Raw genomic sequence first — 25,528 nt, 5'->3', positions numbered from 1 at the left:
TATTATGATCATCTCGTCTTAGTAACTGTCACAGATTTAGGCCCTTACTAAGACCACACTAAGAGTTTTGATAAATAGTGTGTGATATGTGACATTTACTAGATAGAATTAACTGAACCCGTGATGTAGTAGAATAAGTCTTGTTCTTTGGTTTTAGATCAACAGAAAATTATCCAGATGAACAGAAAATTCCGCTTAGTGTATATTGATTGGAGTTTATAGCCTACACAATTAACCAATAATATGGTATTTGAACCCTAAGAAACTTCTCTGGCTTTCAGAATATATGGCTCCAAAAGATCAGCCATTTGGCAAAATATTGACATGGTGATAAAACAGACTGCACTGGCATCAGCCCCATCACCAGTCTGTGGGCCAGGCTACAGTGGATGCACATGGAGAGCTGCTGGCATAAATAACACCTAGTTTATGGATTGCTCACTACGAGCCAGGACGGTTCTGAGTGTTTATGTGATACAACCCATTTAATCCTCCAGTAGCCCAATGGGGTCTTATTATTCCAAATTTCACATGGGAAACTGAGGCACAAAGGGTGAACAAATATAGCCTGGATCACCAAGCTAATACATAAGGGGAGGCAGGTTTAAATTCAAGGATTCAAGAGGTCTCACTCCAGGTTTTGTGCTTTTCACTACTTTTTCTTAGAGCTGCCTCTTAGGATGGCTGAAGAGCTCACGTCAGTGTCAGCATGAAAACAGATCGTCCATAGCATGACCTCCAGGCTTGAAGCCTCCAGTGCTTGGCATGGCTGAAGGGAATGTTCAAGCATGTGCAGAATGAAGATGGGTGCTTTGATTTTCCCAAGGACAATCATAGCATGTTTTGAATTGGTGTCATTCTATTGTGTCATTTCAGGACATGATCATTTCTGGGCTACAGCCTGAAACTTCCTACTCCCTCACCGTCACAGCCTACACCACCAAAGGAGACGGTGCTCGCAGCAAGCCCAAGCTGGTGTCCACCACAGGGGCAGGTAACCATATCTGTGCTTAGAAGTTCCTTGAACATGTTTCAGGCAATAGTAATAGTTTTGGTCGAATCTATCTATCTATCTATCTATCTATCTATCTATCTATCTATCTATCTATAATGTTTCAGATGAAAAAAATCAGGAATGTATTTTGCCCGGATTATTCAGTCAGTCACTTAACAAATACTTTTTTCAAGCACCTGCTACGTGTCAGGCACTATTTCCATTACTGGAATACACCAATCAACAAAACAGTAAGACTCTACCCTTCTGAAATTTATTTTCTGACCAGGACTAGATAATTAACAAGTGATCACATGAGTATATAATAAAATGTCAGAAAGTGATAAGCTAAAAAATAAAGGTGTGTAGTCATTAAGGATAGGGCAGCCACTAGGGGTTATGTTCCAAGAAGCAAGTCCCGTGAGGGCCCAGAGGGCAGATCAGTCACTCAACAGCTTCAGACTCTTCCAACGGCAAACTCTGTTCGAAGAGCTGCCATCTTGAACTAAGTGATGACTTTGTTTGCTTGTTTGTTTGTTTGTTTGTTTATTATTTGTCATTTTCTCCTCCTTATCTCTTGCTGTGGGGAGTCTAAAGAGGAAAAATTGCACAAAAGATGGGGAACAGGAAAGAGAATGAAGAAAAGCAAAACGGTTAGGTAATAGCAGATTGCTCCTTTCTGAAGAACAAAACTTCTCAATGCTCTTCAGAGTCACTTTGGTTGGCCACAGTAGGAAAAGCCAGCGTGAAGGAGGACCTAGCATTGTAAAACCAATAAACTAAGAGATAATTACAATAGGATTCTCCTCTAGTCCCTTTACATAGAAATCTCCCATGGAACATTTAAACTGTGATTTGATTTACTCCTCCTGAATCACTTCTCACACAACTTTTTGGAAACACACCTCTATGTAAAGGCATAAAGCAAAGAACAGCTGTGATGTTGAGTACCCTCCTGGGTGCCATGCTCACTGCCAAATTTGTCTAAATGTCATACAATTTGCCTCACTCACATCCTGCCACCTGGAACTGCCTTAAGCAGCAGGGCTACAGATGGCAAAATTCCTTCAAGACAAGGCCTTCTGGGCTTTTTTTCTCCTCTTATTTATTTATTTACTTATTTACTTATTCATTTATTTATTTATTTATTTATTTATTTATTTATTTATTTATTTATCTATTTATTTTTAGAATAGTATTGTATCAAGCTAATTTAGTGCTATGCATGAGGAATGGAGATACGTGTTCAATGGGGACATGCCCACCATCTTGCTATGGAACCAGCCTCTATTGGAATATAGACAACCCAGGGTAAATCCCTGAAATTTAATCCCAAAATAAAGAAAATACATTTCAGGGAAATATTTATAACTGTGTCTTAATAAGCCTGAAATGTCTTTGAAGCATCGGACTCCTATTCTTCATAAGATGAGGTTCCTATAATGAGGAGAAAAATGTAGAGGATTTATAGCCAAAGGATGTGGATTCTAGAGAAATCAATATTATTGTCTCTTTTAAAGACTAGCTCATCACTTTTTAGTCACCATACAGAAAATTATTTAGAATTGTAGATCTTGTTGTATGTAGAATTATTTTGCAATTTTCATTCACAATTTCAGATCTTTCTTAACCAGTGGAGACTTGGGTATTGAGGAAGAAAGTCTTATAATTTACATATCTGCGCATTTATTTTCTCAGACATCCCTACTGAGCTTGGGTTCAAGGTGGGAGAATCCAGATTTACAATCCCTTTAAGAAAAAAAACTCTAGTTTTTGTTACTACAACCTACTAGCCAAAAAGCATTTCCCAGTCATGGTTTATCCCAAGTTAATCATTGAGTACATTAATTTGTTTTGTTTGGTATACCATTAGTTTTAAAAGTCCTTATATTATGTAACTATGAAGAATTATTGCATTTATCTCACAGATGTGAGCTCCTAATAAACCACAGTTATAAGGGTATTTAGTTACAGCTCCAATGGAAAATTTAGGGATTCTTATGAAATTTCATTTTATTAGTAAAACTCTTGATTATAGGATATTTTTATGTATAATAGATTGTTTCTAAAATCTGTGAGCAATCATCTCTTTTAAACAAAGAGTACTGACCATAATTTAAGCAATCCATGTAGGATTTATGTAACCTGAGGGATACTTTTGAATAAAATGTTCACTTTTATGTATCAATTATGATGACATTTTGTAAGTTCTTTGTTAATACTCCCATGGTTCTGTATCATAATAATTGGTCTACTGCCTGAAGTCTTTAGGTTTAAAGCAACTAGCAAATTCATTGGTTTGAAATTTTCTCTATGTGTTTACATAAATTTCACTACTATACTGAGCAGCTATGTTTAAGGATGATAGAAAAGATGATTCTGACATAGAGAATTTGGAAGTAGTATGCTTAGGCCAGTCAATTATGATTGTTTCTTGTTAGGTGCTAGGGTAAAGTAAAGCTAAGTTTACCACTGGGACTGAGTGCCTTGGTTGATCTCCAGTGATTGCTACTGCTAAGAAGTAAAGGGCAGCATCTCATATATACATTTCCTCAAGTCCTAAGAGGGAAGAATGTAGTAAGGGAATAAGAATTCAAAAAGCAAAAGGGAGCAGGGACTACACACACACACACACACACACACACACACGTGCGCGCGCGCACACACACACTCCATGACATAAATTAGAGTTAGCTTATTTACTGTACAGCTGAGCTCTCTCTACTTTATCCAATATGTTCACTAAAACACTGCTGAAAGTGACCTCCAAGCTCTCCTGAGTAATAATTCAAGACTCTTCCATCTTGCCAACTCTCTAGCTCCTATGCTGGAGTAAGCAGAGCCATCCAACTACCACTGGATGGTCTTTGAAAGTGGTCCACACAATAACCCAAAGGCATCAGAAACTTTGAGCTGGGCTCCACATGCAGTATCATATAGTGCATCTCTTCATTTCCCCAGCTAGAGTATGTGTTAATGAGAGGACATGGGCCCTGCATTATCCCTCTTTATTTTCCCAAAAATTGCCTGTGGAGCAGTGTATAAGTCTGTGCACAAAGTAAGTAGATGGTCAATGTTTCATACATAGAGTTTCTGGAAATCAGAAGTGGAATGGGTATCATTGCCAATGTGTGGAGATTTAGAGAATTCTTTTTTAACTATAGATATACTCTTGTAGAACGCTCCTCACGCCTTTTCCCATTTTTTCTATCTGTTACTCCCTGGATGACATACCACGACTGCCTAGAATGCTTACCCCAACTTACTTAAACAGCTTTTATTCTTCACACCATTGTGGAGATTTTAGTCATTTTGATCATGTGGCTAGCCTCTCCTGAGGTGATACTGGGAATTCTTCCTCTAGCTGCCTCAGCATTCATTTCTTTCTTGAATCCTTTTCTTGTGTATCTTGGTTCTTCAACACTGGTTGTCTCATAGTTTTCAGGCTTAGTGAAACCTCTTCCTGGGAAAGGAATGACTGCCACAGGCTTGAATGGAGAGCAGACTGAGATGCTCCTGGCACAGTAGTGAAAATCTATAGGTCAGAACTGACGCTGTTAGTTCCAGAGCATTACTTTGATCCCATGATTCCAAACCGACAGTTTGTATATCCCTGAGCAAGAACTGCTATGCCAGCATTAAAAACGAAACAAAACAAAAAAAGGGGAGGGGGAGGTATTAGTCCAACCTAAGCTTTAGCTACTACAGAAGAATAATGTACATTTTTATAAGGCCAGTGAGATTTTTTTCTTTAGAATTTACCAGTCTTTTATACTTCTCCAAATGTGTACCACAGAAATATTATAAAATGAAACACCAGATAATAAAAACATACTCCTATATGTCTGACAAATATTATTAGAATGCAAGTATATTTGTGGTTTATATCAAGAAATATATGGGTTTTATTTATCCTAGCTTTATATGCATCTTATAGAAACAAGATGTATAATGTACGTACTATTAGGTAGTTCCTCGGAACCAGAATTTTAGAAAATTTTGGTAAATACATTTAAATCTATTTATCTGGAAAATATTGAGACTTAATAGTTATGTTTCTACCCAATAGTTTCAACTGAGTTTTGTTTATTAGAATGATGTATCCTCTGCCGAAAGCTCTATTTTATCCTGAGCAGAGTCTCAGGATAAAGTGTATAAGCCTCAATATCACTTTCGCTTTAATGGGAAAATCATCGTGTAAATGTTATATATACATAAAGGGAAATTAAGGATGCCTGACGATGTCTACCTTAAATTGATTTTTTTAAATGAAAATAATTCTAAATATATTTAAAATAAAAATATAGCAGTCACCCCCTATCCACAGGGGTGTGCATCCCAAAAACCCCAGTGCATGCCCCAGACCACAGATATTATCAAACCCTACACATACTGTTTTTTTCTATGCATACATATCTATGATAAAGTTTAATTTATAAATTTGTCACAGTAAGAAATTAACAATCATAATATAACAAGTATAACCGTATGCTATAACAAAACATGTAAAGGTGGTCTCTCTCTCTCTTTTCAACTTATGAAGGGGTTGTGCTTTGAGAGTTATTTAGTTGGTTATTAAGACTTCAAGATACATATTTTCCTGAGAAACAGTGAGTACACAGTTTTTGATTTGGTTTGACATGGTTCCTAGGCCAACCCTCGATATATATTTGCCGTTTGTATACAAACTTAAGGAACTATTCTTCCCATACATTGTGATTAGCTGAATTATATGATCCTACGATGAACCTACCCAGCATGTGAAACAAAACTATTACTTCATTGGTGAAGGATGGAGATATCTTAATGCATGTGTTCTTGGGCAAAGCATGCCACCACTTGGGTTCCAACTTTCTAAAATATATAAATGAACAGATTAACTGGGTGATTTCTAAGGTTAATATTCTATGTATTACCTCTTCATCTTTCTAGTTTTCATGTTGTTTGTTTTATTTTTATCTATGTCCCCATGATACTATTTTTCATTGTCTGTTTCCCATTAGTGTAAGCTCTCCTCCCTTTTCTATCATCTTTCTTCCCCTTTCTATTAATTTGGCTTAGTTTTGATACCGTTGATACACTTCTTCCTCCCCCATCTTTGGACTATTCCCAAGGAAATTTCTGGCTCTGCGCTGTTTACTACTCTCAGTCTCTGTGGATTCTAAGAATAATTGCTCTCCATTAAAAAAAAAAAAAAATTACAGTTGTAATAATCCATCGAATGAGTTTAGAACTCTTTACACATCCTATTTAACTTGGAAAGAAATAGATTATGTACTTATAGGAAACTAGTCCCTGAGTATAAAAGCTTAATATTCAGATTATTAGTAATTATGATTGATATCAATGAAATATAAAACTTGTGCTAAGACTTTTACATGAATTTTCTCATTTAATATTCATAGCAACAGTATGGGGTAGGTCTTAATATAATTCCCATTTTATAGATGAAGAACTTGATGAGGATGACTAATGTGGATGGTATAGACAAAAAGTGCAAAATAGTTCCATAGGAAGTCAAAGCAATGTTATTTTGAACTACTTAAAAGACAACAACTTATAAGCAGCATAATAGTATAATTAAGTGTTTGGGTTATGGATTCAGAAAGACCTGGTTTGTAGCTTTCTCCCTTATTACACATCCGACCTTGCACAATGCTCTGTCTCTCTGGGTTTCGTTTTCTTATGATACAACATGAAGATAATAGCTAATTATGTAGTTAAGAGTGAGGAGTATAAATCAAATGAAATGCTACATGTAATTCTCTTAGCACAGTGCCTATTACATTCCATGCAACCAATAATTAACTATGTTATAATTATTATTATTAGTTGTATCTAACTGGGTAATCTTTACTTGGATTCATTTCTCTGTGGCATGAACCTTTATGTGTGAAAGTTTGAAATGTGAAGATGTTCAAAAAATTCCCTTAAATTATCATTTCACTAATTCCTATTTTGTGCCCATTATCAAATTGTAGTATGTCAGCCTACCTTAATACAGAATCTGAGAAGGAGCACATGTCCCCAAAGGTATAGAGAGGAAGCATTGGCTTTCTTTTGAAGAAATGGGAATGCCCATGGAGTGGTGTTTCTGCTCAGCGGTGACTGGTATGCGAACATCCGCATAGGTGGGCCTGACCTCCATCCTGTGTGCTCTAGTTCCAGGAAAACCCCGGCTCCTGATTAACCACACTCAGATGAATACTGCTCTTATTCAGTGGCACCCCCCCGTGGACACATTTGGACCTCTTCAGGGCTACCGTCTAAAATTTGGCCGGAAGGATATGGAGCCTCTCACTACTCTTGAATTCTCTGAAAAAGAAGATCATTTTACAGCTACAGACATCCACAAAGGAGCATCATATGTCTTCAGGCTCTCAGCCAGAAACAAAGTGGGCTTCGGGGAGGAGATAGTGAAGGAGATTTCTGTTCCAGAAGAAGTCCCAACTGGATTCCCTCAAAACCTCCACTCAGAAGGCACTACTTCAACTTCTGTCCAGTTATCTTGGCAGCCACCTGTCCTGGCAGAGAGAAATGGCATTATCACCAAGTATACCCTTCTGTATAGGGATATCAATATCCCTCTTCTTCCAATGGAGCAGCTTATTGTTCCAGCTGACACCACTATGACACTCAGTGGCTTAAAACCAGATACCACATATGATGTAAAAGTACGTGCTCACACAAGCAAAGGGTCCGGGCCATATAGTCCCAGTGTCCAGTTCAGGACACTGCCTGTGGATCAAGGTAGGATTTGTCTGCTTATGGCTTTCCTCCTTTAAAGGGATGTCGGTCTTTGGAAATCAGTATTTTGAAGCTATAAATAACTGATCGACCCATTCATATTAATAGGTTCTGCAAAAGCAAAAAGGTAAAGTATATAAAACTTCATATGTTTTGGATGCCTTAGATTTCAGTTATACAATGCTAAGCAAGTCTGGCTGACAGCACCCCAATAGCCTCAGGTAAGGAAAACACAACATAATTGACTGAAAAGGAGAGATCTTTATGAGAATGAGGTATTTAAATGAATGCTCTAAACAGGTAGGCAAATCACACTTCTCTCTCTGATCAAAGTAGAAAGCATCTAGCTTAAGGCCTGTGGTCCATGGTGGAAAAGGACAGGTCATGGTTTTTAGGAGTAGTTTAAATACACTGTTTTTCCTTTTCCAGCAGTGTTTGCAAAAAATTTTCATGTCAAAGCAGTAATGAAGACTTCAGTCCTACTGTCTTGGGAGATTCCAGAGAATTATAATTCTGCCATGCCTTTCAAAGTAAGTAATTTTCTCATGTGTAAGAAATCACAGGTCAAATGGGAGGGGGCAGTTCACCTGGGTGAGTTACTTGCAGAGCATACAGACTGCTTTGATTCAGCCACAATACTTGCTAGTCTCATTTGTGGTTTTCACATAACAGATTGAGTCTGGCTTGGTGGCAATGTGACCTTTCCACTCTAAAGAGAAGACAGGAGCTCAAACCCAGTGCTGGCATTACTTTATAGGTCACCTGGTATTTCCAATTTGAATGTTTTACATCTAAGGTAGTGCTTTTGTTTTTCCACCAGAAAAGGAAATTTGCATGGTTTTTACCTATGTATAATGCAATATCTTGGGATAAAAAAACAAACGAACAAAGAAAAAACTGTTTATTGGCCTGAATTCTTTGCACATTTTAAACTCTAGTTGAGAATTTAAACTCCATTGACAGATACTGAGAGATGCTAGTGAGAAGTACAAGTCCATAAATTAAAGGGCAGAGAAAATATTTGAAAGTTAAAATATATTTAGGAAAAGGAATGGAAACATTTAGAAAAAAGTGATGTGGCTAATACATTGAAAACCTAAAGCACTTCTGCACACATTCCATTTCTGTCACATACAACCAATATTCTATATCAAATATTGAAAAGTCATTGTGCATTTCTTTATGTATTTTTGCTAGAGTTAGAAACATTATATCATTACACACTACGAACTGAAGAAATAAAAATGGATGCAGTCTCTAGAATTTATGAACACATATAGGCTTAGGAATTGCCCCAAATTAAGCTTGTCCTGATGTGCCCTTTCCATAAGCAAGTGCACATGAGTTTACAAAAGATGTGTTGCCTGTCTGATAACCAAATCTCTGTGATTGGTCTCTCTAGATTCTTTATGATGATGGGAAAATGGTGGAAGAAGTGGATGGCCGAGCGACACAGAAGTTAATTGTCAACCTAAAGCCTGAGAAATCATATTCATTCGTGCTGACAAATCGTGGGAACAGTGCTGGTGGGCTGCAGCACAGGGTAACGGCGAAGACGGCACCCGACGTCCTGCGCACCAAGCCCGCCTTCATTGGGAAGACCAACCTGGATGGTATGATCACCGTGCAGCTGCCCGAAGTACCTGCAAATGAGAATATAAAGTAGGTTGATTGAAGGGTTAGGGTCGAAGGGTAAAAATGCCAATCAGTGAAAGCAGAAAGTTAAATCTAAGTATTAAAGTGTCATAAAAGAATGCATTGCTATGTGTAGAGTAACAGCTTCTTCTGCATATTCTCATAGTGTTGTTATTCAAGTTCTGTTGCACTGTGTGTTCTGGTGTTCCTTGTAACATAGATTCTGATTAATTTAACACTGAGTGTTTTCTGTGTTCTAGGAGCAGTGTAATTTAGGAGAGATAGAATGGCAAATAGAGCATGTCCCTTATGATAAACGAGTTTATATCATAATATGTAGAGTAAGGTGAATGGTAGAGTGACTCTAATAGAACTGATCCCGGGTCATAACAAAGGAATTATTGAGAAGATGAGTACACTAAGAAATTTCCAAAGCTCCTGAAAACTTAAAGAAGATGACTGAAAAATCAGCTATTAAAAAGTAATAATATAATCAAGAAGTTTTTAATAGAGAGTCATTTGTGAAATTTAGGAAAGAGTGATAAATTTGGCCACTTTAGACGCCGCCAAATACGATCATTCCTGAGAATACTTTCAGTTATTATTTATTTGGTAAAATAGTTGGAGGATTTCAACCAGACGGTAGAATTTCCAAAAGAGTATTACTAAAATAAATTCACTGAGAAATAAGGTCTCCATTTTTAGTCACTCTTCTTTCTCTATCATTAATGAAACTGAAAATGCCAAATGGAATATCAGTACAATTTGTATTCCAACAAAATGTAATGTGAAGGTTCAATTGTATTTACCCATTGATTAGTTTAAATATTCTGCAGATAATTTTGGGTCTCCCACCACAGTACCAGACAATGTTTTAGATATTTAGTGGAGATAATGCAGACTTTTTCATTGGTCTTACACAACATAGTTAATTGGGGAATTTGGACAAGTAAAAAGTCAGTTGAAGTGGAGTCTTAGGATACTAAAGGTTAGATAAATAAGGGAAGGGACAGGCAGGGGCTCCCATCCCCAGTTTAATGGTTCAGGGACAGGGTCCTGGGGAAAGCCATGTCTTGCTGAGGCTTAATGAATAACGATGTTAGCTGGTCCGTGGGCATGGGGGTGGAGAGACACTGTTTCAAGCAGAGGACAGCATAATTGACTGTGCAGAAACAAGATGAAGACTAGTACTTGTTACTTGTCCACATCTTATCCATCCAATGAACATATAATCTGTATACGCTATATTGTCAGTGCTAGGTCTGGGAATAGAAAGATGATTGAGATAAAGCCCTGCCTTGGAGTGGGAGAACAGAGATAGAAAATAGATAATGTGAATATAATGGGGTAAGCACTGCCAGGTATTGGGGAAACATAAGTATAGAGTTTTAGCCTAACATGGATGTCAGCGGAGGTATCCAGAAGGAGCTAATATTTAATCTGAGTCTTGAAGGATGAGAAAGAAATGGTACAATAGTTGCAAACAGAGAAAGAACAGGGAAAAGATCTGGACTATGACTTCAATCCATTGGAAAACATGCACTGTCTATTCAGGGAAAGAGCAATTGAAAGGTGAAATATTATAGCATATTCTGCAGTATTTACTATTTTCAATACTTTAAGTGAAAAACTTATCTTTAGTGAATATTTACCAAATTGGCTTGGTAGGATGTGTTAGATGTTTTTGGGAAATGGCGTTTTAGTCCATTGGTGGTAGACTTTTGTTTCATTTTCCAACTTCTGAGTAAGTAGAGAATGTTTTAGAATATAGTTTATCTTTTAGTATTTTTCTTTAGCTTGTTCAATTTTTCTTTTTTTATTTATTTATGTACTTCCTCGTCCTATGTTTGAAGTGGGAATCAGGAAAAAGAGATAAAACTTTGGTAAGAGAAGAGACCATTATGAAACAGAAAAAGAAAGCAAATGATTGTGGGGAAAAAAATTGTGTTCTACAAATGAATTAAGATTCTCAGAAATATATTCTAGCCACTCTGGGGAAAAGAAAAGAGCAAAAGGCTAAACTAGGAAAGTACATGAGTGGGAAAAGTATAAGAACCATAGGTAATGAAAGAACAAAAATAGAAATCTCCAGTTAACAAAAAGTAATCTAGATAATTTATATTGTGTGGGCTCCTTAAAGGATAATAGGGTGAAGTTACCCTTCCTTTCTTCTAGGTTGGTTCATGTGGCATGATCAAATATTACAAGAAGCTCTGTGCCATGCTGTGCCACTTGTAGTAATTGGCAAATTTAGAAATTAGAGAGGAATGTAGCTTTCTGTTCAGTATTTTATGACAAGAGGAAATAATTGATTCCAGAGCTGTGGGGCAGGTTGCTAACTTTTATTTAGGTGAAAACCATCTAGAAAAAAATTCTTCCAATTTATTTTCTAGCAAAATGCAATTTTGGTGATGGAAGGGCTATTTTGTTTATCAACGGAAACTACGCCTGTCTCATTTCCAGCCATGAAAATTGGGAGGTCTTGATTATTGCCCCCAACTCTTCACCACATAAAAACAAATCTGTCTCTTGTAAATGTAATGCAGACACAGCTCCTTGCTTCTGTATCCAGCCCCACTTGTTTTTGTGTGGAGAAACACAGGATCTCCCTCAGGGAATGGCTAAATTTCCCATGACAGACACAGTGTGTAGGTACTGTAGGTTCTAGTACTGGGAATTTTGTGGTGCTTCAGCCTTCTGTTTGAATACATTTAGGAGGCAGAGTGCCGGTCAGAAAATCTGGCAAGCCCACTGTTCCTGAGAAACCAGTTGTGGTCACAGAGAGAACTTCTGTGACTTTATAAAGTAGGCTTTGACTCTGGATGGTAAGAAAAATAATGTACCACACTGATTGTACCAAGAGAAAAGCTGCCAGAATGTACCCGATGTAAATTAATTTCATAGAAACCATTTTATATTTATGAAAAATAGAAATGAAGAATAAGAGATTTTATGAAATTTTAAATTTATTGAGTCTTACTGATTAGGCTTTCAGATTTTCTACTTTTTCTTCTTTTGAAAAAGATATTCTTGGAAGCATGGCTTACAAAGTCGCTTCGTAAGATTGGTGCCACCACTATTGACAGTATAATGAAGTAATGTATTACCTATTTAATGTTTAATGAGAAATCATTCATCATGTGCTGTCAGTTGAAGTGGTAAAGGCTTAAACTTCTTTAGTGCTTTGCAATGTCCTGGAGATATCAGAATGGTTTAGTTAAGCCTCGCAATAACCCTGTGAGGTTGGCGTTCGTCTCCCCATTTGCAGATGAGTAAAGTGAAGCCCAAAGGTCCTCAGCGGCCTGGCCAAGATCATTCAGTCAAGGCTTGTAATAGTTAATAGTGACAAAGGGCAGTGCTGTGCAAAGGACATTACACACATTAACTGGTGTCATCTTCACAAGAAGGGTGCTTTTCATTTTACAGCTGAGGAAATTTCTATGTGAACTACGATGCTCTGGACACAGCAGCAGAACCAGAGAGGCAAGATTTGAATGCAGGCAGCCTGTCTCCAGAGCCCACAGGTGGATCCACAACCGTGTAATTTATTGGCCAAGCGAGGACATTTTTTTTCTCCACCTAGGACAACTACTAAACAATTAAAAATTCAATGACAAGTAGGCATCAACAGGACTGTCCCAGACAAACCTTAGTACTAAGTGTAAGCAGGCACATATGCATGGCCACAGATCATGGAGACATACAAGTGTTATGGAGCAATGAATTCAACAGTTTGACATAAGAATTTAGAACAAGAGGTAAAAGGAGAGGCTTCCCACAGATCAATATTATCACCTGCCACTTTACAAATGAAGAATGTGAGGCTTAAGACAATTATGTAACTTGTCTGACAACACATAGGTAAAAAGATTGAAAACCTTCATTTAAACATAGAAACTGGAAACAGCCCTCAACTTGCTTTGGTTTTTCTATGGTAAATTAATTTGATTTAAACAAAGTATACCCACATGACTATAGTGAGAAAAAAAAAATCAAAAGTTATGAAAGGAATGACATTCTGCTAATACAAAAAGCCTGGCTGAATTTGAAGTGGGACTGCCACAAAGACCACAGCTTGCCTTCCCATATAATTATATGAAGCAGGGCCCCTTGATGATAAGATATTAAATAAAATTAGTAAAACTTTACTTAATGTAATTAAAATTCTGAAGGTTAGATTTAACTTATCTAATTAAATCTAATATACTGGGAAAACACAGCTTACTTTATAAGTAGTCAAAGGCTCGGAAGTTATTTATTTTTCTATTAGTTTAATAGTTAAAGTCTATGTTGAAAAAACTGTTCTGAGGCTAAATTCCAGGCTTGAGTCAGAGAGGCAAAATAGAGCATAAAGTTTAATTTTACCCGTATTTAAAGCTGACCTATTTCCAAAAGCAATTTATTTTTTTTGTTTATTTATTTCTTGTTTTTACTTTTTAAAATTAAATTCACTGGGGTGACATTGGTTTAAAAAGTTATATAGGTTTCAAGTGTACAATTCTATAATACACTGTCTATATATTGCGTTGTGTTCACCACCCAAAGTCAAATCTCCTTCTGTCACCATATATTTGAACCCGCTTTCCCTCTGATAACCACTAAACTATTGTGAGTGTTTATGAGTTTTCACTAGTTTGTTTGTCTTATTTGTTGCTTTCAGTTTTATGTCCCACATATGAGTGAAATCATATGGTTCTCGACTTTTTCTGTCTGAATTATTTCACTTAGCTTGACAATCTCAAGATCCATCCATGTTGTCACAAATGTCAGTATTTCATCTCTTCTTAGGGCCAAGTAATATTCCATTGTACATATAGACCACATCTTTATCCAATCATCTATAAAAGGACACTTCACTTGTTTCCATGTCTTGGCCACAATAAATAATGCTGCAATGAACATCGGGGTACATATATCTTTATGGATAAATGTTTTCAGATGTTTTGGGTAGATGCCCAGAAGAGGGATTGCTGGGTCATGTGGTAATTCTATTAATTTTTTGAAGAACGTCCATACTGTTTTGCATAGTGACTGTACCAGTTTACAATCCTACCAGCAGTGTATGAGGGTTCCTTTTTTCTACAGCCTCTCGAATACTTGTAATTACTTGTCTTACTAATAATGGCTATCCTAACAGATGTGAGGTGATATCTCATTGTGGTTTTGATTTGTATTTCCTTAATAGCTAGTGACGTTGATCATATTTTAATACATCTGTTTGCCATTTGTATGTGTTCTTGGGAGAAGTGTCTGTTGAGGTCCTCTGCTCATTTTTAATTGGATTTTTTTTTTAGTTGTATGAGTTCTTTATATATTTTGGATATTAGCCCCTTATTGAAGATGTTGTTTACAAATAACTTCTTCCATTCAGTTAGTTGCCTCTTTGTTTTTTTGATGGTTTCTTTTGCTGTACAGAAGCTTTTTAGTTTGATGTAGTCCCATTCGTTTCTTTTTGCTTTTACTTGCCTCGTCTTTGAAGTCAAATTCATAAAATCCTCTCTAAGAGCAAGGTCCGTAAGTTTAGTACCTGTGTTTTCTTGTATGCATTTTTATTGTTTCAGGTCTTATATTTAGATCTTTGATCCATTTTGATTTAATTTTTGTGTATGGAGATAGATAGAAGTCTAGTTTCATTTTCTTTGCATGTGGCTTTCCAGTTTTCCCAGCACCATTTATTGAAGAGGCTTTCTCTTCTCCAATGCATATTTTTGGCTCTTTTCTCAAAAATTATTTGCCCATTTATATGTGGTTTTATTTCTGTGTTCTCAATTTATTCCATTAGTCCGGGTGTCTTTTTTTCTGCCCATACCATGGTGTTTTTTTATTATTGTCACTTTGCAGTATAATTCAATGTCAGGGAGTGTGATGCTTTGTAATATAATTTTCAAGTCAGTGTGAAAACATTATATATATATATCAAACAAGTTTTATCAGGTCATATGATTTGGTCAGAGACTGGAATAGAGAGATTTAAAGTCAATAAAGAGAGAAAGTTAGGAGAGGAAGGTACAATCCAGGTATGAGACAGTGGAATGAGACTGGAGTGGTGGCAGTTGAGATAAAGAGAGGTGAGAGCCCTCGAGAGAGAGTTTGGAACTTATAGGACTTGACAGTGGGTTGGGTATGAGACAGGGAGAGAATAAAATAAGTTTGTCAATGGAAACACCTATATTTATGCCATGGGTAGTAAAGTGGATCGTGGTGTGATACTGGAAGAGAATTTATTTTTGAGCCTTTTTGTTTTAATCACAGTAAATTTGAGGTACTTCCATGACATGGAACTGGTGACATAAAGTTGGATTTGGATAAAACTGTAGAGTTCAGAGGAGCATTCTGGGCTGAAAATATGAATCAATAAATAGTTTGCATATAGGTAATAACTAATGCTCTGAGCTGGAATGGGATCACCTAGAAAGAAGTGAAGAAGTGAGAGCAGTCCTTGGCAAGAGCCTTGAAGAACTCCACCATTTAATAACTGGGTAACACACAATAAATCCTGTTAAGGAAATAAGGTTAACATGGTGAGAGATACTAAGTAGAAAACCAGGAAAGTTGGATACAGAGAAAAGGCTGAGACTGTTTTGTGGAGGGTCTTATCAACATTGTTAGATTCTGCTAAGAAATCAAGAAGAAGAACGTCAGAAATTCTCCGTTTGATGTAACATTATTGAGGTCACTGAAGACCCTGGCAAGGTCAGTGAGAGGGGCTGATGAGGCAGGAGCTAGACATAGTCAGCCAGAAAGTGAGTGGAAGGTTCTCAGAATTTGTGCAGTAACGAGTAGGAGAGAGAGAGAATGATGACTGGAGTGGGATGTAGTTTGTTTTCTTTTTTAAATGGCAGATATTTATATAAGGTTGAAAACTAATGGATAGAATCCAATGGGGAGGGAGACAGTGAGATATATGAGAGAAAATGGGTATGGTATATAGTAAACTTCCAATTCAAGAAATAGTGATTGGACTTAAAAACTAGAGCCAGTCCTTCTACTGTACCAAAAGGAAAGGTTATCATTGTGTACAGATATAGGTAGGCCTGTAGTTTGGTAGATAGATGATGAAGGAATTTTTGTCTGAATGTTTTTTCTTTTCTCTGTGTATAAGAGATGAGGTCATCTTCTAGTAGGAAGGAAAGGAGTTTCAAGGTTTGACACCAGGGGAGAAAGTTTGTAAAAGTTACTGTGTAAAATGGAAGAACTAGGTAACTGAACAAGTGGTAGATTGCCAGGCAGTTAAAAGGCTTATTTGAATTTGCTGATTATGGATTTATGGCATCATTCTGCCCTGTGCATTATTTCTCTCTCTCTGTATTCAGCTCCTTGGGTTCAGGCACAGAGAAAGGCAATCATAGGTTTTGGCTAAGGTGGAGTGGAGGATGTTGGCTTTGGAAAGGAAGCGTTTAAGGATCTGAGAGCCCTGGTGGTTCATGGACCAACCCTAGGAAAGAAACCCCAAGCCCTAAATCTGAGGCTTAGGGAGGAGAAATGATAAACAACCACCTCATGCGAACTCTGCAAGGGAAGCAGTGTCTTCAGGGGAAAGCTAGATTTCAGGAAAGGCAAGCACATGGGTGTTTACAAAGCCATAGTTTCAAAGAACACAGTTGAAATGAATAAAATGAGACCCTGGCAAGGCTTTCTGTAATTTGGAGTCCAAACTCCCAGCACCTCATTTCTTTCAATGGGCAAGAATTGCTTTGAAGCAGGCTTCACTTTGACTGTTCTAGATGAATGCTTTAGACATCAGTAGAGAGAAAAGACTATCGATATCCAGCCACTCACTTAATTAATTGCTATGGGATAGGCTGTTCAATTCTTATCCCAACTGCATGTACTATAAGTGCTTGGGGAGTACTGCCGAAGAAAGAACAGATTATTTTCTCATGTACAAGAATGGTGACTCAAAGTAGGAAAGCAGAAAGAAAAATTAATAGAATTCATCACCTTAACCTTGATTTACAAGATTCTGTGTAAGGACAATGGGAGCTGTATGACAACGTGCATGATCCATTACTTTAGGTGAATAGAACCTGTCCTGACTTTGTGCATTTGGTAGGGAGAAGCAAGAGGTTCCCTGACAAGTGTGTTTATCAAGTACATCTGCAGTGTTATTTTGTACGCTCAGTTGCATCCCCTGTCATTCTTCTCCATGCTCATTTAACATGATGGACTTGTTTGGCAAATACTTCAGGTGGTGGGAGGACAGAAAGAGGAGGAAGCTTACTCTGGATCATAAAACAAAAGATACTGGCCTCTCTCACACACCCCAACTTTTTCTTCTCACCCTCCTTGATCATTATGATTATTTGTAGGGGGAAAAAAAAACAAAAAACGAATGCCTAAGTGATGTGATCCTGTGAGTCTGTTGATTAGTTGCTCAGAGCACCATGGAGAGAGGATTCTGGTATAGTCATCCAGTTTGACTTGAATTCTTGATTAGGGAGAAAAAAGAAGTGTGTCAAGTTCATTAACTTTCATCTCAAGGAATTTCTCTGTCCAATTGAATAAGGTACTGCAGATGTATCTCTCCCACCTTGATGGTCAGTACCAGCCAATAGCAGGTGGCATCTGTTTAGTGCTTATGTGCCACAGACAGTAGTAAGCATTTTGTGTTTATTTGTTTTATTTCTCCAAAATAACAATCTGGAATTCTTTTTTTTTAGATGCACAAATATTTTTTTTAATTTATTGGGGTGAAAATTGTTAGTGAAATTACATAGGTTTCAGGTGTACAATTCTGTATTACATCATCTATAAATCCCACTGTGTGTTCACTACCCAGAGTCAGTTCTCCTTCCATCACCATATATTTGATCCCTCTTACCCTCATCTCCCACCCCCGAACCCCTTTACACTCTGGTAACCACTAGACTATTGTTTGTGTCTATGAGTTTTTGTTTCTCATTTGTTTGTCTTGTTCTTTTGTTGGTTTTGGTTTATATACCACATATCAGTGAAATCATATGGTTCTCTGCTTTGTCTGTCTGACTTATTTCGCTTAGCTTTATACTCTCAAGATCCATCCATGTTGTCACAAATGTTCCTATATCATCTTTTCTTACCACCAAATAGTATTCCATTGTGTATATGTACCACAACTTCTTTATCCATTCATCTATCGAAGGACATTTTGGTTGTTTCCATGTCTTGGTCACCGTAAACAAAGCTGCAATGAACATTGGAGCACACGTGTCTTTATGTATAAATGTTTTCAGATTTTTAGGGTAGATACCCAGGAGAGGGATTGCTGGGTCATATGGTAATTCTTTCGTAATTTTTTGAGGAACCTCCACACTGCCTTCAATAACGACTGCACCAGTCTGCATTCCCACCAACAGTGTATGAGAGTTCCTTTTTCTCCACAGCCTCTCCAACACTTGTTACTGTTTGTATTGTTGATGATAGCCATTCTGACTGGGGTGAGGAAATATCTCATTGTGGTTTTTATTTGCATTTCTCTGATGATTAGTGATGTTGAGCATTTTTTCATATGTCTATTTGCCATTTGTATGTCCTCTTTGGAGAAATGTCTCTTCAGGTCCTCTGCCCATTTTTCAATTGGGTTGTTTGTTTTTTTGTTGTTGAGTTGCATGAGTTCCTTGTATATTTTGGATATTAGCCCCTTATCAGAGGCACTGTTTGCAAAAATCTTCTCCCATTCAGTTGGTTGCCTCTTTATTTTGTCGATGGTTTCTTTTGCTGTGCAGAAGCTTTTAAATTTCATATAGTCCCATTCATTTATTTTAGCTTTTACTTCCATTGCCTTTGGAGTCAAATTCATAAAATGCTCTTTGAACCCAAGGTCCGTAAGTTCAGTACCTATGTTTTCTTCTATGCAGTTTATTGTGTCAGGTCTTATGCTTAAGTCTTTGCTCCAGTTTGAATTAATTTTGGTACATGGTGACAGATAGAAGTCCAGTTTCATTCTTTTGCATGTGGCTATCCAATTCTCCCAGCACCATTTATTGAAGAGGCTGTCTTTCCTCCATTGTATGTTTTTAGCTTCTTTGTCAAAAATCTGGAATTCTTTACTTCACTTTTTCAGAATATTCAGAGATGTTAAATGATCAGCCCAAGATCATACCGCACATTAGTGGCAGAGCCTGAATTCTGGACCAGATATACCTCCAGATCCTGCGTTCTTCACAAGAACACTCTAGAGTTGTACTTCTGACAACTATAAAGAGAGCACATGTGAAATTTTTCATTGTCTAGCCACTACAATACAAATTACAAAGAAATAGGTACAATTAATGTTAAGAACATCTTTTATTTAACCCAGTATATCATGAATATTATCATTTTACCATATGGTCACTATTAAAAATTATTACTGAGATATTTCACTTTCTTTCTTTTACACTAAGTCTTTGAAATCCAGTGTCTTCTTTCCTTAGAGCATATCTCAGTTCAGACTAACCACACATCTGGTGCTCCATAGCCATAGCGGGCTACTGGTTACCATTACTGGACAGTGCGACTCTCAACTCTGTTTATTGAAAAGGTTCTTTATCACAGAAGGTTTGTTGAGTTTGTTACAGGTTTTGCTTTGAGATAAGTAGAAATAGGCCTTCCTGTGTGTGCTGTTGGTCTCTGTGATATAATGTGGTATAAGGTTGTTAGTGCCCATCCTATCATCTCTTTCCCCTGTGTGCAGCCTTCTCATGTCAAAGTGTGTGCGTGTGTGTGTGTGTGTGTGTGTGTGTGTGTGCACATGTGGATGTGTTTATTTTCATAAGAAATCTCCGCACAATGTGTGGAATCTTTAATAAGTACTTTACAATACAGGGGAAATAAAAAAGAGCCAGACTATTGCCAAGGTTAAGATATACACAGGTGTGTCTCCCCTTACTGTTTGTTTTCACTGGGGCAATAATTTAATCTCTGGATTTGCCTTTTTGTCTGTTAGCTGTTCTTATAGGAGGTTTGAGAGGGAGAAATGAAGTTATGCATTTAATATAAGACCTAGCAAGTAGGAGGTGATGAGTGTGTTAGCCGTCATTATACACTTATGTGCAAAAACCTTGTAAGATCAGTATAAGAGTCCTTAACCGTGATTACAAGAGCAGAGTGTATATACACTCTATGGAAGTTACAAAACAATTGTACAAATAACCCATATCTATTTGTGGACAGGTAACTATACATTAGTTGACCATACTCCGTTGGAGAACTCAGTGACTTTTGTCTCTTGTGGTAGAAGTATTACATTGAGATCTATTTTGAAGCACTTAGGTAGTGGTTGTTTCCAAATTTCTGCCATACTTACCATAAGTAGAAAAATGGGTAGCAAGAAAGGGGAGATTTTTTATATCTTTATATAATTATTGTAAGATTATGAGTAATTTTTTCTGCTTTTAAATTTGTATCCAAAAAAGTATTTTAGGAGTGTATAAACATAATTGTCATCATCATTATGTTGTAGGCATTGTATGAACTAAGAGTAACTTTGATTACCCATTTCCCTTCTTAAAAAATTACCTTATAAATTGATGTCATAGAAAATGTTTGGTTCAGCAGCTCGTGTCAGTAGATTGTAATATACCAGCCTCGTATGTGTCCAGCACCAGGGTCTTAACCAACTGCTCCCACTCTGTTTATGATACCTAATAAAGAGCAGTCAACCATGGTGCTATTACCATATAAGATCATTGAAGTCACACATAAATGTCTCCCCATGTTGTTTTTAAAATTGAACAAACAGGTGGTTATTTGTCATTGAGGGACAAGTCACTCCATCTCCATAATTTGTCTTCAGTCTCAATCACTGGTCTGTGGAAGATTTAAGGATATATCCATTTTCTTTTCCCTCTGAACTAAACTTATTTTTGCCTATCCGTTCTTGTGCAGAGGTTACTACATAATAATTGTGCCTTTGAAGAAGTCTCGTGGGAAATTTATCAAGCCATGGGAGAGTCCAGATGAAATGGAATTAGATGAGGTAACTATATCTTTGTTGGCTGTGTCTTTCATTAGCTATTTAATTTCTTAAACATCCTCCTCTCTACTGAGACCTTTCAGCATCCACTCCAGGTACTGACTTTTGCATGGCTGGCTGGTTAGCTAGCTGGTCAGCTGGCTGGTCGGATGGTTCAGTGCTATGGGCGTGTTAACCTCTTGGGATTGCAAGAGGCTTTGCTTTAATTAAAAGACATTGAGCTGTAATAAAGTTTACAACCCATCTAATTTTTGTTGGCTTTAATATTTTGCCCCTGGCCCCTTGCAAACGTGATACAGAAGTGTGAAAGGTGAAGTGAATTGTCAGCAAAGACTTAATCACCATTGTTATGCATTCCAGTGTTCCCTTCATTAGCCCAATGGTAGCTGTAGCTGTTACAAGTGCTAAACAGCAATTTGCACCAGAGCTCAACATTTGACCTACTACGTATGTGTTCTTGACCAGTTTGTCACAGAATTAGGCTGATTAGCACATATTTTCCTTATTCTATATTCTATATTCTGTAGGATATATTCTATATTCTGCATTTAAACTGCAGGGACAAACAAAATAAACCACAAAATTTGAGCCAAGGAAGATATATAGAACAAAAACTAGAGCAAATACTAAATTGTGATTTTAATTTCAAAAATCTTGTCACAACAGTAGGTACATTTTAATGGATACTTTTTTTGCAGAAAGAATACTTGTTTTTAGCTTTTTTTTTTTGAAAGTTAATACATAGTATGAAGAACAAGATCTAATCATTACATACCTCTAGTTGGATGAGAAAGTTGTGATGAAAAGTGTTAAGCCAGATTCCCCAGAGGGCCACAGCAAGTTAATGGCTGGGGTTCACATTTTGAAATATGAGAGATTTTGCTATTTTTAACATGATGCTGGTGAATGAGTTCAGAAGGCAAATAAAAAGGGCCCCATTTGGGGAAATGTAAGATTTTAATAGACCACCTATTATAGCCTAACCTGTTATTTCTAGGTATTTTTCTCTACCTCAAATTAGTGTAAACAGAACAAGGAGAAGCAGAAATTCCCTAACTGCATTGTAGGGAAGTAATGTTTTTTTCATACATATTTGCACTAAAGAGATGGTGAACTGGCAGATAAGGGCTATTAGCTTCTTTTGGCAGACATTTGTCATTTCTAGAAGTATGGTTCATTATCACCCGTTTCATTTTTCTGAGTTAAACTTGATCAAATTGAGAAGAGGAGATGAGTTCAAGGTTAAGACTACGCTTCTGTGTCACTGTTTGATGATTAGATGAGCACTGGTGTGTAAATGAGACACCATTTCAATAATGTTGTCAAGAAATTTGTTATGAAGTTTATTTTTCACTGTTGATAACAAAGAAACAAAATCATTTTTCTATGATATTAGAGGAATAGTAATTCTTCATCTGAATGTGCAAAATGATCAGCTGGTCTTCTGTAAACATTTTGAAGCAAGGCATGCTTTTACTTGCAACTGACTAATCAGTTAATCTTGAGATATTCTTTATTATTTTAATCAGTTTTCAACTGAATTACAGAATTCAGTTGGAATTGGATTTAAAACGCAAAGGTGGAATCTTCGAATTCCTGTAGAATCTATGAATCTTTCTACCTATTAAAAAAATTTTTCAAAGAATAAAGATCTGGGACAACAATGACATCAAATACTTTTAAATAATGCATTTTCCTTAGAAGTGGAGCCATTTGGTAGTAAGTAATAGGAAGCTGATTCTCTTTTACAGCCAGGTTTTAACCTCCAAAATGCACAGCAATACTAATGGATTAAAGTACAGAGCTATATGACATTGAACTTTCTTGCAATTAAATTCTATGAGTCTATGCCACTTATTCCCATAACAAAGGGTCATTTTAATCATCCCACAAGTTGTGGTGCATTAATCTGTATATTAGTTTGATAAAGAACATTTATTAATTCACAGATGTTGGGTCAGGATGGGTTGTCACCCACTTTTCTTACTGATATAATTGAGACCACATTGTAGAATTAATGGTGGAAGAAATAAGATATGCATTGACTGGAAAATGAAAATGATTTCTGATAAAAAAAAAAAAAAAAAAAAAGCCCTTGCTATATCTTCTGGAATTACCTCCAGTGCACCTTGTAACTATTCTGGAGGGGTTAAAAATGAAAGCAGGCTATGGCCTCACTTTATGCTTACTCGTCCAGTTTCTGATGTCTGCAGACAGTTTTTCTTTTCTTTTTTACCCCCCCCTACCATGGGTAATAAAAGCATTTTAGTAATTTTATCTATAGCTTGGTACTGCCAGGTTTGACAAAGCAGTGTTCCCCTCTTAAATGTACTTGACCAAGTGATTTTTTTAGATAGGTCTATAATTCAAATTGTTGAAACCATATCATCAAATAGAATGGAGGCCGGAGGGGATTTCCACATGTGTGCCTCACATCTAGGCCCATAAAAAAATGAAAAGAGGCTTTCTAAACAGAGTCACTCTCAATATTATCTTCTGAGCTCATTTATCCTTTGTCTGGGGATAATTTCCACATAATAAATTCATGGACTGGAACTCCTGTTGTCAAGGTCAAAATGGGCAGAGTTTGATAGTCAAAATGGATTTTGGATAGAATGACTCCTAAAATGTTATTATATTTAATTCAGGGCAGGTCTTGTAATATATCATAAGCTTTTCATCACATTGTACTTCAAAAGCTTGCTGTAAAGTAATGTGGTTATTTGTGTGTGTGACTTCAACATACTGGCTAATTTCAGTGTCATGTGAGCGCACTTGACCCATTTCAAGTATAACACAGGGAGCATCCTACAGAGATTAGAGCAACCTACGTGGGCAGAGTTGATGTTCCAGGTTTGACAATGAATAGCTGCATTGGATCTAAGGAGCACCAAAAACCTCAAATATCTTTTTTTCTAAAGTATTTCCTCTAAATCTTCTAAAGAAACCCTAACAAAAGGTATTCATGGGGATGACAGTGATATGGATGAATTATGACAGTTGCCTACCTCTGAAATATGAATAAAATCAAGGTAGGGTTTGATCAGTGAAGTAGAAGAGGGACACAGTCACAGAAACAACTGATGGTAAATGTTTCTGATTAACCACCTTCAAAAAGCTGTTCAGCTCATGTGCAGTGCTTTTGTCCTTCTCTAAGTAATGGCCCATCATTTACTGCATATCAACAGTAACATTTGTAATGACTTTTCAAGTATAATATTAAATGTATGCATGTTTTTTTTTAAAATCACATTTAAAAAATCCAAGGAAAGCAAATTTAAGTGCACCTTTATCTGTGTTAATGCACGGAAATGCACAAAAATTATATATGTTTAAATATACACAGAGTTAAAACAATTTAGATTATCGGTTTACCTTAATTGTTATATTTATTTTTCTTTGATATTGCGCAACCATTAAGTAAACAAAAATATGGTTCAAAAAATATCTTATATGTAATTGTACCTTGCCAACTGAATCAAATTACATATTGTTACTTTCTATTGTGTTTCAGTCCCCTCATTTACAAAATGGGGATAATAGTAACCTACCTCATAGGGTTATTATGAGGAGTACATGAACATGCAATGAACTAATGCATGTTTAGGGTCCTAAGAACAGTGCCTAGTAAGTGCTTAATAAATATTAACTGTCATTGTCATTATCATCATTGTTATGAGAAAACCTAAATTTGACAACAGGATTGAAAGACAGTGTTATTTCTGGCCCTGCTTTATTATTAACCAAATGGTGCCTAATTTATCAGCCTACCTGAACTTATCATCGCATGGTCCAAATGTGCTAAACATCTGATGCCCAATCTACTAGAGTTTTCATAGATTAGCTTATATTTTTAATTGTATAATTGTATCAATAAACTTGAATTTCACAGACAATTTTAGAATATTATAAATGAAATATTATTCAAAAATAACACGGGCACAGATTATATAACCAAAAGAGTGTTTTGTGTGTTTTCTTTTCACATTTTTTAGGTTACAGTTTTGAGCCAGCTGAGCATTGATGCTTTGAACATTTATGATTCTCAGTGCAGGAGAGACTGTAGTGTACCATCGAGTTTCTGATGTGGGATTTAGTGTTTGTCATATATACAAATCTGCAGCAATTATCACAGAAGCCTTGCCTTGATAATGCCAGAGTCTCATACTACTAAGATACTTTAATTTTTACCACATCATTTCCATTTATAAAAACAA

At 36.6% G+C, this 25,528-nt stretch overlaps 1 protein-coding gene across 50 annotated transcripts in view; it reads left to right on the top strand.

Annotated features, from left to right (window-relative positions):
- The window catches only part of PTPRD (protein tyrosine phosphatase receptor type D), a 2,065,421-nt gene that overhangs the window by 1,900,584 nt on the left and 139,309 nt on the right, over positions 1–25,528 (top strand). For 26 of the 50 annotated variants that reach the window (XM_088793168.1, XM_074330432.2, XM_074330431.2 and 23 more), the window contains 5 exons: positions 877–994; positions 7,157–7,744; positions 8,171–8,271; positions 9,144–9,403; positions 21,224–21,314. In XM_088793168.1, coding sequence (XP_088649294.1) covers positions 877–994; positions 7,157–7,744; positions 8,171–8,271; positions 9,144–9,403; positions 21,224–21,314 — 1,158 coding nt within the window. The remainder of the gene's footprint in view (positions 1–876; positions 995–7,156; positions 7,745–8,170; positions 8,272–9,143; positions 9,404–21,223; positions 21,315–25,528) is intronic. The other 24 variants (XM_074330425.2, XM_074330419.2, XM_074330444.2 and 21 more) reach the window with 3 other exon arrangements.

This window comes from Rhinolophus sinicus, chromosome 16, assembly GCF_057876585.1.
Source record: "Rhinolophus sinicus isolate RSI-liver-muscle chromosome 16, RSI-T2T, whole genome shotgun sequence".
In the NCBI taxonomy this organism is placed as follows: Eukaryota; Metazoa; Chordata; class Mammalia; order Chiroptera; family Rhinolophidae; genus Rhinolophus; species Rhinolophus sinicus.
This window is presented reverse-complemented; position numbering and strand designations above follow the sequence as displayed.